Consider the following 16,327-nt stretch of genomic DNA (forward strand, 5'->3'; position numbering starts at 1 on the left):
TTTTTTATCTCTTATTCTTTTTCTTTTTCTATTTTTGAATGCGCCTAAGTGCCCAAACTCAAACTTTGAATAAAAAAGAATATATGACTAAATAAGGTCCTTATCAAATTATAAGTTGCTTAGGGACGTTCCGGCCCCGATGAATGCGTGGGGTGTGGGCTTTTCTTTCGCTGGTCTCTACTACGATACGAGCCTGACCAGATATACTTTATCAATGCTATCCGACCCGACTACGTCGCGGTTTTGGTTGGCCTTGGAACGGTAACAGCAATCTGACCTGTTCTCGGCCTACTCCGAAAACACATCGCAATGATTCACGAGGGCATTTCACAATGGTGTAGTAATCGTGAGCACCTACAACAGTGTACTCTGATGATTTGACCTTGCGGGCAAAAATAAGGATACGTTGGCTGTATGATAATAAAGCTCAAATAGGGCATCTTTGTTTTCCTTACAGTGCTGGACATCTAGTCGGCGCATAAGACTTTTGATTAGAAACGTCTATTCACTTTCAAATACAACCACTGAATCGAAGTTTGGATCATTAAAGTGCGCATTACCCTTCCTTCTACAAACCAATGTTCGCCGTTTGTCAATATGGCCTCTAGCTCAAAGGCTTTTGAGCTTCAACTTTTTCTGCGTACAGTCGCGACTAGATGTCCTGCACTATATCCATGTAATAAACCTAATCTGAAATGCTGTGCGCTTTCGTCATCAGGCCGGTTCTTCTGTTGAAGGAGTCGAGTCCTATCGCAAAGACGATAGATTGATTGGCACCCTCTTTTTCATCCCTCCGATGCATGTCCAAGACCCATGATACCCCTTGATGCCGTAGTCTTAAGTATGAGGTTTTGCTGCGCTTTACGATGTCTTCTTTGGCGAGGACGGATGATCGCTTGTCCGAATAAAAGGTATAAAGTCGACCTTGACTTCCTCAAGATAACGCAAGTGTGTATCCACGCCGTTAGCGCGAGAGGGAGCATTCCGGATTATATTACCCCATTACCGTCCGCTTAACGTGTATAGCCTATACAATATCTAGGTCTGTCGATGTCGCCTCTTTGTCTTGCCGTACATCCCGTTTGTCAGGGCGAGAGGCGTTCTTCCGATCTATTGAATGACCCAGTCCTTACCATGGCCATAGTAGGCACTACGACCTTCTGAGTGCCGAATCATATCATGCGCCATGCTGAGAACGCTGATGTGGCGTTTCATATCAAGATGACGGGCGGCCTTATGTGATTTTATGCTCAAACCGACAAGTTGAATATAACATGTGGACAGGGAGGGGTAATAAAAGAGACATCCCACCAGCATTCGGTGAAGCATCGAGATAACAAACATATCATTATATAAGTGACGTGAATTTTATATATGTAAGACGCATTCATGCGCCAATGATTCAGACCGACATTATCCTTTTAACTGCTCAGATCTCGGATGTCACGGTAGAGTGTGCACTTTTTCACTGGTTGCAGTCTGTGTGTAGGGAATGCGAGAAGGAAGAAATATCGGAGCAAAACAACGGCGGAAAAAAAAAAAAAAAAAAAAGCGAGAGAGACGCGACAAAGACCGGCCTCTGACTCCCCAAAAGGTGGCCTTCAGCATAGTACCATACAGGACAGGTAGTGAGCGTTAACAAGGCTGCATGCCTTTATGAAAAAAATACTTGATGTTTTATGTATATTACAGTTGCCACGCTCGTTCGATTTTGTGTGTATATAATGGGAGAAAGTGAAGAATGGATGTTGATAGGCGTGCGTATGTGTGTATCTGTGTTTCTTATGGATGTTCGTTTTTTTTTTTTTAAGCAACCCAGCTTGACTCCATGTTGCGCATGACAACCTCCTCGCCATGGTTCTCTTCCTTGGTCTTAAGGACACCGATTTGGTAGACAACCTCACCCTCGGCTCTGCACAGACGCGTGACCTCCTCCACATCCTCGGAGTTCACGACCAACACCATGCCGATACCGCAGTTGAATGTCCTGGCCATCTCGCGATGGGGGACATTGCCAGTGGCCATGATCCACTTGAATACGTCAGGGAAGGGCCAGGACGAGGCATCAACCTCAACACCGAGCTCCTTAGGCAAGACACGAGGGATGTTGTCTATGAATCCACCACCAGTGATGTGAGCCATGGCCTTGACCAGATCCTTGCGGACGACGGGCAAGAGTTGCTTAACGTAGATGCGAGTGGGGGTCAAGAGAGACTGACCAAGGGTCTTGGTCTTGTCCCAAGGGCAGGGAGAGTGCAACTCCTGGTTAGATTTCTCGACAATCTTGCGGATCAGCGAGTAACCATTCGAGTGTGCACCCGAGGAGGTGAGACCCAAGAGGATATCACCGGACTTGACCAGATCCATGCGTGGGATAATCTTGTTGCGCTCGACGGCACCGACGGCGAAGCCTGCAAGGTCGTAATCGCCAGGAGTATAGAGCCCAGGCATCTCCGAGGTCTCGCCTCCAACCAGAGCACATCCGGCCATCAAGCAGCCTTCGGCCACACCCTTGACCACATCCTTGGCAACCTCGACCTCAAGCTTGCCACACGCATAGTAATCCAAGAAGAATAATGATTCGGCGCCCTGGACAATCAAGTCGTTCACGTTCATGGCAACGACATCAATTCCGATCGTGTCATGGATTCCGGTCATGTGTGCCAACTTCAGCTTCGTGCCCACACCGTCAGTGGCCGAGACCAAGATGGGGTCCTGGAAGCCCGCGGCCTTCAAATCGAACAATCCACCGAACCCTCCGATCTCGCCATCGGCACCAACACGACGCGTCGCCTTGACCAAGGGCTTGATCTTCTGCACTAACAGATTTCCGGCATCGATTGAGACACCAGCCTGCGCATATGTCATCTGGTTCGCGCTGGCACTCTGCTCTGCGAGGAAGCTAAAGGCGCGATGAGCGATATCGCGGCGGAAGAACATACCCTCGAAAGCAATGGTCTTAACACCAGCATAAGCCTTATCCACGGCACTGCGCAAATCCTTGGCGACTCCCGTGGCGGCCAGGACGCGTCCTCCAGAGGTGCAGAGTTTGTTGTCCTTGAATGTCGTGCCTGCGTGAAAGACAATCACATCCTGCTCTGTCTCTTGAAGCGTAATGTTCTTGCCCGTGGCATACTTTCCGGGGTAACCACCAGAGGCGACCACGACCGTGGCAGCAAAGCCAGGCTTGATGCCCACACGGACCGAATCCAAACGACCCTCTGTGCAGGCGACCATAACCTCGGCCAGATCGGTGTCATCGCTCAAGAGGGGCAGGACAACCTCGGTCTCAGGATCGCCGAAGCGAACATTGTATTCCAGAACCTTGGGGCCTGCGCTGGTCAACATGATGCCGGTAAAGAGAATGCCAACGAAGGGGAAACCATCACGACGCATGCCGTCGATTGTGGGCTGCAAGATCGTGCGCTTAATATCGGCGAGGACCTCGGGGGTGGCGACGGGAGTGGGGCAATAGCAGCCCATGCCGCCAGTGTTGGGGCCCTGGTCATTGTCAAAGATACGCTTGTGGTCCTGAGCAGGGGGCAGGGGGACGACCGTATATCCGTCCGAGAAGGCGAGGATGCTGAGTTCTTGACCGTCAAGGAATTCCTCGATGACCAACTCGTTGCCTAGAGTGCGCGATTATTATTATTGTTTTGTTCAAGGTGACAAGTATCAGTGTCTGGTCTTTCTTTGATTTGCCGTCGTTGCTGTTGCGTGCTGGGTATATGCAGTCCCCACAGCGATATACGCCGATTAGACTATTTGCAAGTCCGCCCCTCCTGAGTCAGGCAAGCAAAACCACCTTGGGAGGGAACAAACTGCCCAAAAAAAGAATCCCCGCATTTTTTCGGCCAATCATCGCTCGCCGCCATTACTTCCTTCGGGGCCTCAATTTGACCGCCGCCCTTAGCTTCCCCGCGATTCAATCTCACCGATACCCCCGGCAGCGAGCGCCACACGAGACACTCTGCTTGCAAACTCACCTGCATCGCCAAAGACTTTGTCGACCAGGATCTGGTCCACGCCCTGATAAGCTTCCTCCTTGGTTGCAGGGATGAGGACACCCTTTCCGGCAGCCAGACCGGACGCCTTGAGGACTACGTTAAAGTCGGCCTTGCGGATGAACTCCCTTGCAGCTGCTGCGTCCGTAAAGTTCTCATATGCGGCAGTGGGGATGTTGTGCTTCTTCATAAAGTCCTTCGAGAATGTCTTGGAGCCCTCCATGCGTGCTGCCTTGAACGAAGGGCCGAACACGGGGATACCGACTGCAAAAGGGAGAAGGAAGAATTAAGAAATAATAAGCGTAGATTCTCAATTGATCATAAGAAACAAGAAACATCGTGCTTGCTGCTGCTGGTTTATCGTCTTCTTGCCACATACTCTTCTGGAAGACGGCGGTGACACCCTCAACCAAAGGTTGTTCGGGTCCAGGAATGACAAAATTAACCTAGCGTTATCAAAAACGAATGTAAACCAGTATCAGCATAAAGACCATGGATAAAGCACCATTTACGAGTATTCAGATATCAATTGAACCACACCGTACATTGTTCTCGACAGCAAACTTGGTCAAAGCTGCAAAGTCCACGACGCCAATGTCGACATTCTCGACTTTGTTTAATCCAGAGGCAGTTCCGCCGTTACCTATCATGATTTTAAGCAATCCAGAGTAAGTCAAGGTCAGGATGGGAAATATCTTTCCCCAATGCTGCATAAAGCAACGTCAACTTTTCATGAGGCAGCTTCACTCTTCTCATTCGCAGACTAGAAAGTGAAAAAGACTGGGAAAGATAAAGCTGTTCATACCAGGGGCAACAAAGATACGCTCGACACGGTCAGACTGGGCCAGCTTCCAGGCAATGGTGTGCTCACGGCCACCGTTGCCGAGCAACAAAATAACCAGCCTATCCATTGGTATTTGCTCCTGTGAGAGTGGATGAATAAAGCAAGTGCAGGTGGGGTGGCGAGATAAATATCCTAATCTCTTTTCTTCTGTGAAGAGGAAAAAAAATTGGACTGAGTTGGAAGTGCGGGGGTGAAAAAGGTAAAGACGAGCGGAAGGAGTGCCCAGGCCAGAACCTTTTGAACGATGGGCGATAAAAAAATTTGGTGGCTTACCGTATGTTTATACCTTGATCGCGATTTTTTTCTTTGGGAGCTTCCCACCAAATTATGCAGCACAGTTGGGTTATATCGATAGCATGCAGTTGTTTCTACGCGAGGGACCCTGGTTTTCCATGGGCGCCCGGGATTTAAAACATCCTGGTTCCAGTCCATAGCACATTTTATTTGCCACCAATTTGGTAGCTGGATTTTAGGGATTTCCATATTATGGCAGTGTTTGAACGCCTACGAAAACCCGAATTGTAGATTCACAGCGCGCCTTGGAGAATCCAAGCGTAGACAGTATGGCCATGTTGAACAATAAAACGAAGTAAGGTAGACAAGGCAGTTGTTTCTATTTACAGCTCTTGGAGATTAAAAAAAAAACAAAAACAAAAACAAAACCACTGGCTCAATGGCTATTCAACACTACGACGGATGAGAATAAAAAGAAAATAAAAAATGCTATGCCTTGACCAAAACGCTCATCTCACCCCCTTCATGACCTTTCGCTGCTATCATGTAATGCTTTAGTCGCTGTCGCTGTCAGTGTCACTGTCAGTCTCGGGTGCCTTGCCCTTGCCCTTTGCGACTGTTCCAGCTGGTCCCTTGTTGCCTCCACCAATCGCCGCTGCAGCCAATCCTTGCTCCTTCAAAAGCGCCATCTGTCCAGCAATGGAGTCCTCATCAGGTTCAGAGATATCATCATCGGCCTCAGGCTCGGGTGGCAACTCTGACGCGTCCAACACTGTCAATGTCATGTCCTGAAGGACATCAGAGCCCAAGACCGAGTCCGACTTGATAAACATGTTGAACGAGTACTGTCCGGCACGAGGAGGAGCCTGGAACTGAATGCGGATTGTCTTGGGGGTCGAAGTAATATCGGTAGTCTTGGTGGGCTGAACCACGATGCGGTTGTTCTTGTGGTCACCCAACACAATCCACCAGAAGGGCTTCTTCTCACCAGGGAAGTACGGTGCGTGGACACTGGGGGCAAGGGTCTTGGACTCCTTCTTAGGCTTGATGTTGCCGTCCTCATCTTCCTCGCTGTCAACCTCGCCTTCAAACAGAGCATCAACATCAGCCTTGACGGTTTTAGCGGGCTCCTCTTCGACCGCCTCACCAGGAGAAACGGCGCGAACCTTAAGAATAAACGTGCAAAGAGATCCAGGGGTGATGATGTTGTCACCAGCGACCTTGAAGAAAGCCTTAATGACCTTCAGAGCGGGGTACTGCTTAGCAACAGTGGCAACCTGGTCAATCTGGTCAGCGGTAGCATTGTCCTTGAGCAGTGCAACACGGTCCTCACGATCCAAGTCCATGAACTGGCTGATCGAATGGATCTGATTCTTGCCCTTCATGGTCTTGATCGCATCAACATTGACAAAAGGCAGCTGCTGAAGAGGAGAGTCGTGGAAATAGAGACCTTGGACCAAGATTTGCGACATGTCCATCAGGAACAACGAAACCGAGAGCCATTGACGAGCAGTAGTGATCTGGATCATTCCATTAATCAAATGAAGGGTCTTTGAGGTAATATCGACTTGGTCTAAAGAAAATGATGAGGTATCAAATCGTTAGTAATGATTCTAGTAACTATTACTAGATCTGAGGCACATTTTTTCACAATGCATACCTTGAGCAAGATCCTTGTCCTCAACAGGGACTCCCAAAGTATGAGCATACAATAGGGTCAAGACCTTCAGGGCCGCAGGCGAAGTAGTCTTCTTGGTGTACTCGAATTTCTCGCCGATCCTGCTTTCCAGTGCGGTGTTGACCTGAATACCCAGCTTCTCCAATGCGGCCTCATCTGACGGTCGGCTCACAATATCCTCCTTGAATTCTTCAGCTTGCGATAGAATCTCGACAATCTCCTTGGGGTTGGTGGTCTCCTTGAGCTGCTTGAAAAAGGTGCCCATAGTCTTGGTGCGGATCCTGTCTTTAGTGTAGTTTCCAGAGCGGTACCACCACTTGCCAATAAAGTAAGGCAGCATAAGACCGCACACGATACCATAAGCAGAGAGAACCCAAAAGTTGTTATGTGCCTCGACAAGCCATGGGGGAAGCGCAATGCTCATGGTCATCGAGCTTCTGCTACCATCAGGATGTCCGTACTTCTCCCAGTTCTCGCGAGTAGCATCATCAGTTAAACTATGTAATATAAAAATGGTGCAATATAGGATATGGTTATTATACAAACAAGGAATAAAAGGCTAAAGCCTGGCAATAAAAGTGACGCTCGAGCCTATACGGACGCTTTTGTCGTATTTGATATTCTTTGTTATTTCTGGTTTGCCACTTACGTCTCATAAGCCTTGTTGATCTCTGCCATCTTGGCGTCGGCTTCCTCATGCAAGTCTGACTTGACCTTGTCAGGATGCCAAATCTTACTCAATCCGCGGTATGCGGACTTGATCTGCTTTGGAGTTGCACTCTATAATGATAAAGTAGATCGACAGATGTGGTTCAGTTAAAACAAATATCTTCCACTCATATTCACAGCTATTATTATCCCGCTAGGTTCAAGATGATTTCACTTACGTCTGAGATTCCAAGAATATCGAAGGGGTTCCACTTGTTCACCTCGGGCGAGGGAGTAATGTATGCCTGATAAGCAACGTATCCAAACAGAACCCATCCAAGAAGAATAGCGATCCTAAACGCAGCAACAAGAGAGACCAAAGGAACAAACACTCCATATGAATGAGCAATTGAATCGCAGCAATCGAAGCAAAGAGCACAGCTTCCACAGGAATGTCATGCTACATTTGGAAGGACGAGATCTTAGCTTACTTTTTACCAGCGGCGGAAGATTTACGAGGGGCAACAGCACGCGAGGCCTTGCGCTGGCATGCATCACAGGGGCAAGCGACCTTTCTTGCAGTAACAACTAAAGACGAATCAATTTCACACAGAACAATAGTAATAACAGGGAAGAGTTAGATACAATTGCTGGTGGCGCGAGAAGCAATATAACGCCCAGTAAGACCCTGATCAGATAGACTCTTATGCGTTTTCAGTGATATTTCGATGGGTGGCTGTTGTCTGGTATAAAGCGTTGTCATTCACTCCAATGCTAATTGCTTTCTTCGTGGCTGCTCCTGATTAGACCCCTTCTCGTTTGTCCCCCTACTCTGCCGTGCTTGTTATCTGTTTGATCCATAACGCCAGCTCAATAGTCCAAGTTGAATATGAAGCCGAAGCCGAGGATAAAATAATGCAGTTTGAACAGGCAATATTCAATTAGGATGGATATCTTACCTGTTCTCTTGAAGACAGTCAGGTAGGTAGCCGGGATGAGGATGATGGCCAGGGTCGTCAGCACAAAGTAGTTGAACGTGTCCCCACTCTCGTCAAACGTGTACTTTGCCATCTTTTATTTCAAGGCAGTAGTAGCTGGATTCGCTGTTGTTGATGTCTAGTGTCGATGTCCCGTTATGTTCCGGTATCCGTGCCTGTGGCAAGAGGTGTTTTGACGGAAAAGAAAGATAAACCCCGGAAGAGAGAGTGGAAGATGGACAAGGGAAAAGGGTCGATGGGGATGAGTGGAAGAGAGGGGTAAGGGGATTCAGGATTCAGTCTGAGCTCTGAAGCAATATACCATCCAATTTTAGGCCTATCAAATACAAAGAAGCTGCCAGAATATCCGCCAATCAGCATACAGGCTGGCACGACACGTCAGAGAGGGCAAACCCCTTAATGAATATATTTGCCACTCCAATTTGCTGTGCAGAGGCGCGTCTGTTACGTGTGTATGCCTTTTCTGTTGCACCAAAAGCACTGGTCGTTCATATTAATTATATTGAAGGCAAGAGAGGGGGTATATCCTACGCAGGTTTCTGTCTAAATCGTCCAACAAGCCTTATTTGTTTCTATTCAGTGGTCTCAACAGCCCGGTCAGGATGGTACTCGGGCCAAAGATGGTCCATAATATAAGCTGTAAACGTACTACTCTCCGTTCCCTGGAACTCCCTCCCCTTCGCTGCTAGGGTCGCGTCGATTAATGGAATCATGTAATGCATCATTTCCACTCCGTCCGTCGGGTTCCGGATCCGCTCCAGGGTGCTCACAGCTTCTGGAAAATCCGACAAAAACATCGTGCACGGGTAACGGTTCAGAAGATCGCGCAGCAGAGGGGCCTGGCGGGGTTGGTGCACATCGGTTGCCATGAAGGTCATGGGTGACTGGGGTGGAGCACCCTTGCAGCGTTCCAAAAATGTTAGGGACGTCTCTTGTTCCGCGGCATCCTTTGGTAAGACTGAGGGGATCGTTGATGGGTTTGGCGACAGTATCTGAGTCTCATTTACTCTATCGACACTATCCATTTTCTGGGAGATTGTTGGAGCCGGAACCTGCTGCACTGCTGCCTTCCTGTCATTTTCTTTTAGATACTTGCGGTCCTGTTTCAACATCTCCCCGAGCCACGCAATTATTCGTTGTAGATTTTTGGGAACCATCTTCACAAAGCCGCCATCCTCGGTACGGAAATGCACGCCCAAGAATCCTGGTGCAGCCCTGCCTGTTTCCTCCCTCCACTCGTCCATCTGCTTCTCTGCTAGGCTTATTGCATTCAGAATGGCCTGATTCCAGAGGTCCATCCCGTATGAAATAAAGCTTCGCAAGGCCTTGTGCCGTTCGGATCGTGCCTCAACCCTATCCCTGTCATATAACGACCCAAAATGCAATACCTTCTCGGGTCTTTGCTGGAGATCTGTTAAGAACAACTTGTATTCGTATCGACTAACGGATGCGATCTGCTCTGGCGTCAGACCTTCCATTGAGTCGTCCAGTCCATTGTTGTTTCTGTCTTCCTTTTCTTTGGGCTTGACGCTGTAGTCTATCTCTGAATCGTCCACAATTCGGTATGAAAAGCGAGTACTGTCATTATAGAAATAAATCTCTGTACTTGGATCCCGGATCCCCAGATGCTCCACCAACCATTCCAAAGTCATCACAGGACGATCGAATACTCTGATGGGCTCTGTCTGACCAGCAACGCCGACAATGCCCTCCAGAATCTTGGGAATATCGTAAAAGTACGTCCAGGGCGTCATTGTCCAGGCGTGATAAAATAGACACTCTTGCTCGATCTTCTTTTCCTGGTCCGTCATGTCTTCGCGCTGTTTCCGAGTCTTGGGTGGCCAGGTAGATGGATCGATGTTTCGGCAGTAGTCGATGCGGGTCTTGTTACGGCCAGCCCATTGTTGAAACAAGTTAGGCGATTTACTCCAGCCCTGACCCTTTCGAATGTGACTCAAGAACAGCGGCGGTAAGAGGAGAGTCCGGTCGAGATAGGCAGCGAGTCGAAGCGCGTTTTCGAGAGCGATGCGTTGGTTGTGGAAGCCGCTGTGAGGCAGGTAAGCTAAAAACCGCTCCCCTTCTGATGGTGGTCTTGCAGGGAATACGGTCAGGAAGAGATTGTGGTCGTTTTCACCGTCTAGTTGCGACTGCTTACTGGGTGGTAGTGGCGATGATGGCGATGGTGATAATGAGTCGTTTTCGTGTACGTTGAGAGTATCGTTTCCAAGGTTAAAGTCTCGCAGGTACGGTGCCCAGTGGAACTGGACGGAGAAAATGAAGACGGCGATGCTGGAAATCAAGAGAAGGAGAAGCGTCCTGTTCTTGGCACTGAACTCGGATTTAGTGCTGCTGCCCTGCATCAGAGCCATGACTCTTGTAAGGGAGGAGGGGGGATGTGTGCGCCGAAAGGGGTGGACTCGGATGAGATGAAATGAGATGAACAGACAAAGACGAATGAGTAAGAGTGTAGATGAGCGAGTGAGTGTATGAATAAAGAGAAGCAGAAGGCGGACAAGGAAGAGGGGCCTAGGCTCAATCCGCCCTTTAAAGAAGGCCTGGAAATATCCTGTTTTCTTTTTGGCCACCTACAAGGGGTCAATGAAAAAGAAAGTTATTTAAGGGTTTTAGTTGTGATTTCTTAGTTTTGCAGCTAAAATCCTTACGCAACTTCCTTTTTCACTGACTCCTCGAACCCTGTGCTATTTTTTTTTGGATACTGGCTCCTAATTTAGATTGCACTTAATGATGCTCATATCTCAATTTTCATTGAGCTAAATTGACAGATTCGGGCATAAGAAACAGATTCAGGCACAGGAGGCACAAAACACATGGATAAGTAAAGACAAATCCTTAGTTCGCGTCTACTACTATTCCTGAAGAGGGGGTATATCAGCACCATATGTAACGGCGTATTCTACAAAGACGACGCCTGTTGCTCCATCATTTTCTTCCGCTCATAGACCTCCCTTGTCCTCCTGTTGTTCTCCTCAATAGCTCCAACAATCCTCGAGTACGTGTGGAAGTAATCCTCCCGACTCCGTACTGCTCCTTCGTGCCGCTCCTTTGCATCCACCAACAGCGTCGCGCCACTAATAATGCTCCCTCCTGCATTAAACTTTCCCTCTTGTTCGCGGCTGCATGCCTGCAGTTTTTCGATTCGGTGCAGATCTGTCAACAGTCGCTCCACCTCCATTGAAAGAAGGTCCTGATGCATCAGAATCTCGTCTGACTTGAGTATCCACAACGACAGCGTGCTGTTGTACCCGGCCGCCTGCGCTTCCTCCATTGTGCCCTGGAATGTCCTCGTCTGAGTCGAAGCCATAGAAGACGGCGACGGTGCCAAGGTGGGAGTGAGCTCGAACGGAGGCAGAATATTCTCGATTGCCTTCAATGCTTTGTGGGTGTAGGCATCGTTACCGTCGCATGACAAAACACCGATACCAGTGTTCGACTTCAGTGCCTCCGCCAACAGCACCATGCCATCTTCTCCAAACCGGTTATGGTCCATGGACAACACCCGAAGCGTGTCATTCTCCGCGAGTGCTAAGAAGGCCAGCGACACCTGTCGTCCGAATCCACCGGTCGAACGACCGATTGCCACAACGTTCTTGCGTGCATTGGCAGGCGCTGTGCTGCTGCCTGTCTGTTCCTGAACTTGCTGCTTGATTTCTGTACCCGAGATATCCATCATGACCAGAGTCTTGTTCCTGGACAGCACACGTCCGAGGCCGAGACAAGTTTCGTCAGATGCATCCTCAGGCCTGATCCTGGCGCTTGCTTCCCCATAGGCTAGACCTTCCAGTTCTGCTGCCTGGCTCTCGCGCTTAATCAGCATGCCCTTAATGTTGAACTCATTCAAACAAGTGGCCTCCTCCAATGGCTCGAGTGCCCGCCGCAAGACAGCGTCCCGGATGATGAGGCCTTGCATCTTGACACCGAACGGTGTCCCATCAACCCTCCTTCCATCCTTAGCGAGAACTTGAATCCAACCCAAAAGCGATGCTTCCGAGTCAAAGAGCGGGTTTTGACTGACATCAAGCGTAAACTTGGTGCTCTTGTTCACCGCGCAGAGAGTCTTGAATAAGGGCACAACGCTAGTCCAGTCAAGCTGGCAGCGTGTCAAAGCAAGCGTCATCAGCTCTCCATGGGTGGACACAAATGAGCTCAAAACAGCGATCGTGGCGTGATTGACAGGGGTAGTAGAGAGATCCAATACAGCGAGGTCTTGCAGCGTGGAGAGTCGCTCCGCATAGATCAGGCTCCTATCTGTAGCTGGAGGACGAATCGGGGCGCCCAGACGACACTTTTGCAACGTTTGATTTTTTGCCAGTAGCGTGTCTACCCATTGCCACCAGCGGTCATCGACTCTGTTACCCTGCAGTCGAATCGTAAACATATTCTGGAGGCTGTTGACGAGGGCCTCCATGCCCGCAAGACCAATGTTGCAGTCTGTAAGATCCAGCGTCTTGAACTGTCGCCATTCTCCCAGACATCTCGCTAACAAGTAGCCAACGGTATCTTCGCCTTCAAAGTCATTCCTGGCCAAGGAGATTCGCCTACAAGGTTCGCGATCTGGATCCGTTCCTGTCTCCGCATAGTACGTTCTCGTGAATCCGCCCAGAAATCCCTTCGCAGTTTCCGAGCTCCAGCCGCAGCCCGCAAAGTTCCACCGATCAATCTGCTTCATCTCCCGCGTCATCTTTTCGAGCTCGTTGATCAACTCTGGCTTGTTCCATCCGTCCTCGAGTACCCGTACATTCTCGAACCGAACTTTGGAGCATTGGTCGTACTCTCGAAGCATACGCATGATCGCACCCATGATGAAAATAGAGTGACCCCTCCTACCTTCCTGAACAGGTTTCAAGGTGAATGTTCCGTGACGAATCGAGTAATCGACAGATTTGAGGGCCTGATCCTCAATGTTGAACAGTCTACCCCACAGGCGAAGTGTTGAGTCGATCCATTCCTCGCTCTTCTCCACCTCTTGTCGCCGAGCCGTGCTATCCGAAGCGTTCTCAAACTTCGGATGCAAGTTCAGGTGGCGCATGAGCCCACTATGGGCTCGTCTGAGAGTATCCATAAGATCTTGCGCGTCATTCTTGGAAAGCTCCACACGGATCCGCTCTCCGATAATGCCCCTGCCGCCCCGTGCTACCAGTCCGCACATATCAATATTGACAACCGTAGATTGGCCCTTTGCATTAAAATGCACATCCTCAACTTCAAGCAAACTCCAATGCTCAAGGTTTCTGGCAAACACACCCGGTACTGATGGCGACTGCTCTTGGTAATGGTGTAGACCTGTACCTGTCAAGGCCAGCACATGAAGGACGCCATCATGGGTGGATGATGCCATTTCAGCAAGGGTAGACTCTGTGGAGGCATCTTTTAAGGATGAGACAGACCATTTGTCGCAGGACCATGACTGGAATCCGATCTGTTTAGAGAGTTCCCCTGTGTGCCCAAACAAGGCCATGCTTCTGGACTTTTCCCAACGGCTCGCTCCATCCTGGATGTCTCCCAACTGAGTTGGTGCTAGGGTGCTAGGCCTAGCAGCCAAGCGTGCTGAAGCAGCGGGAGGTGTGGGCTGCTCTCTGGACAACTTCCGACCGGATTCCTGGGATCCCCCGGGATCCTCTTTCGCCTTTCGCCTGCGCTCATGGTCAGTCTCGCTTCGATCGTTTCCTTCGTCATCCCAGTCCATCCTTCCGTCCTGAGATCTACCTCCCTCGGGCGAAGACGGGTTCGACATGTCATCTACCATGATGTCGTCTTCTTCTGTATCCTCTGCCGTCATCCTCGAGTTATGATGGTGATGCTCGTGTCCTATAGCATCTGTAGTGGCTGAATCAGAAGTATGGGATAAGGTGTGCGAGGTTGTATTCATGGTAGCTTGGTCCTTGAGGTCCATGATATGCGCTGTCCGATCTCTCATCTCTGTAAGCATCCGGTGCCTATGGTGTCGTTCCTGCTTCACGACCCTGACCAGATCCTCCTCGTATCTACGGATCAATGCCGCCACGGCATCCTTTCGTGTATTGCGATTGTTATCCTCTGAATCCAGGCGCGGTACCATGGGGCGAGGTGGGACTCTGGCCTGGGCGAGCATTTGGACGATCTCTTCATTGTGGATCATGCGAGCAAAGTGAAGCGCTATGGTGATATTGAGAATATTGCATTAAAGAGAGGGATTGTTGAGGAGTGCTTAATAGATCAGATTCCAGTGCACGTGTGCAAGTTCCACATACCAGTCTTGTTATTCCTATCCAAAGTTGTGTGATCAATGCCCATGGCCAGCAACTCCCGCACTAATCTGGTCATGCCAGATTGAGCGGCAAAATGTAGTAATGTATGCCCCGAGTCGTTCTAGGGTTCGTTTGAAACATACATATAATTAGTTGACGTTCAAAATGTCCAAAAAAAAAAGGTGCTAAAGGAACTTTGTTTTGCTTACCCTAAATGAAGGCAGGATGCGGCCCGGTGCCAAACTTTGGATAGTGCGCAAGAAATCGAGCGCCATGTCCTCTTTGGCCGATAGCGAAAATGCAAAACCAACATCGATGTCATTGCCGACCAACGCTGTTCCATCGTCCAACAATCCGAGATTAATACCCGCTCCTGCCCCGTGTCCATTCAGAAGGAAGGCCAACTGTTTTATGAAAGTAAGGGAATGCAGCCGAATAAGGCACATAGATCTTTTGATACGTAGGAGTACTTAACCTGAACAAATCAAACACTTACGCTGTTGTCCTGCGGATATTCGTTGGCCATGGCGTACGACAAGGAATGGGCAGCCAAATTGCAAAAATCGTAGTCTGGCGGCGCCATGTACATGAAATCCACGCTGTCTGTTTGTGCACTCAAAGGGAACGCCAAGGATACAATCTGAACGGCGACGATGCCCGGCTTCAGGTTCTCTGCTGCAGGAGTAGTGCACTCCATCACATCATGGTGGGAGATCGTCACCAACTCTGCTGGGACTTTGCCAAAATAAACAACAGGGTTCTGAAGCACATCGAAGTGGGCGCCATGGATCGTGACTCGGGTGCCTCCGAGGACCGTTCCCTCGCTCGGGGTGAGCGGATAGATCTGACGAAATTTTGGTGGCGCAATGACACGGTCGTTCATGCCTCCGTTACTGTTGTTGCTGCGATGGCCGTTCATTATTCCGTTCTCATAGCCCATATTGCCGACCGCCAAGGAGTTGATCACGCGCTCATCCATCGACCTAGGGGAAGCCATTGAGCTCGAGTTGGTCGAAGGGGTGCGCTGATGTCCCTTTACCAGCGAGCTGTTCGAGCTAGCATGACTCAGGGATGGACTCTGCAGCATCTGTTCATTAGGGACCATGGCAGGAGACCGAGAACCTGTGGAGACGGGTGCATCAATATCCGTCAGTCCATCTTCTTCCTCAGCGTCCTGCTCTGCGTTTCCGGTTTTAGAGCGAGCCTCGCAACAAATGCGCAACTTGACTGAGCCGCCCATGCGCACAACTTCAGGAGACGTCTGCATCCGTACAACGAACCCCTCCTGTTCGTTGTGGTGATCACAATAGCAGTTCAACTTGATGCAGACAATGGCGTGGCCCTTGCGAATATCAATCAACGGTTCTCCTGCAGGACTTTGCTTGAAGTTCTTTGCTAAAACTTGCATGATCTAATGGTAGACGTGTAGCGGACGACGTAGAGCATATCAGCACGTTTGTAAACAACGCGTGTTATTTGCCTAAAAAAAAACAATACTGATATTTCTCGCCTCGACTTCTTACCTTTCTCTCACCATCCATGCGCATTACACAGGCCGGACAGGAATCTTCGATGACACGATCCCTGTTGTTGGGCGAGATTAAAACAATGTCGACATCCAATATCCTCGCGCCTCGCATCTCTATATCCGCGGACCAAATTATTGAGCAAATAAA

General features: G+C 49.4%; 4 protein-coding genes across 4 annotated transcripts; all 4 read right to left on the reverse strand.

Annotated features, from left to right (window-relative positions):
* Positions 1–1,633: 1,633 nt before the first annotated feature.
* BC939DRAFT_465012 (phosphoribosylglycinamide synthetase) lies at positions 1,634–5,056 on the reverse strand. Its single transcript, XM_051557448.1, has 5 exons — positions 4,810–5,056; positions 4,550–4,647; positions 4,384–4,450; positions 3,987–4,268; positions 1,634–3,629 (listed from the first exon to the last, which is right to left on the reverse strand). The coding sequence occupies exons 1-5, from the start codon at positions 4,913–4,915 to the stop codon at positions 1,807–1,809; spliced, it is 2,376 nt and encodes a 791-aa protein (XP_051407757.1). The 5' UTR covers positions 4,916–5,056; the 3' UTR covers positions 1,634–1,806.
* Positions 5,057–5,636: 580 nt separating this feature from the next.
* BC939DRAFT_402338 (Sec63 Brl domain-containing protein) lies at positions 5,637–7,680 on the reverse strand (the record flags this gene model as incomplete). Its single annotated transcript, XM_051552671.1, has 4 exons — positions 5,637–6,655; positions 6,734–7,257; positions 7,410–7,540; positions 7,648–7,680. Coding segments are annotated over 4 exons (1,707 nt in total), but the record flags the coding sequence as incomplete, so codon positions are not given.
* A 1,298-nt stretch (positions 7,681–8,978) lies between these two features.
* On the reverse strand, positions 8,979–10,775 carry BC939DRAFT_507139 (uncharacterized protein; the record flags this gene model as incomplete). The annotated part of the gene is made up of 1 exon (XM_051560858.1): positions 8,979–10,775. One exon carries the CDS (start codon positions 10,773–10,775, stop codon positions 8,979–8,981), a length of 1,797 nt encoding a protein of 598 aa, XP_051407759.1.
* A 545-nt stretch (positions 10,776–11,320) lies between these two features.
* BC939DRAFT_480920 (uncharacterized protein) lies at positions 11,321–16,198 on the reverse strand (the record flags this gene model as incomplete). The annotated part of the gene is made up of 5 exons (XM_051558981.1): positions 11,321–14,559; positions 14,655–14,772; positions 14,861–15,055; positions 15,148–16,062; positions 16,175–16,198. 5 exons carry the CDS (start codon positions 16,196–16,198, stop codon positions 11,321–11,323), a joined length of 4,491 nt encoding a protein of 1,496 aa, XP_051407760.1.
* Positions 16,199–16,327: the final 129 nt, after the last annotated feature.

This window comes from Gamsiella multidivaricata (assembly GCF_025024155.1).
Source record: "Gamsiella multidivaricata strain RSA 2152 chromosome Unknown BC939scaffold_87, whole genome shotgun sequence".
Taxonomy (NCBI): Eukaryota; Fungi; Mortierellomycota; class Mortierellomycetes; order Mortierellales; family Mortierellaceae; genus Gamsiella; species Gamsiella multidivaricata.

Bases quoted from the DNA above. Each gene is read 5' to 3' on its own strand.
- BC939DRAFT_465012 (XM_051557448.1), bottom strand. From the start codon at position 4,915: ATGGATAGGCTGGTTATTTTGTTGCTCGGCAACGGTGGCCGTGAGCAC. The intron at 4,451-4,549 runs GTACGGTGTGGT...TGATAACGCTAG, and splicing joins AGTTTGCTGTCGAGAACAAT to GTTAATTTTGTCATTCCTGG. The intron at 4,269-4,383 runs GTATGTGGCAAG...TCCCTTTTGCAG, and splicing joins CACCGCCGTCTTCCAGAAGA to TCGGTATCCCCGTGTTCGGC.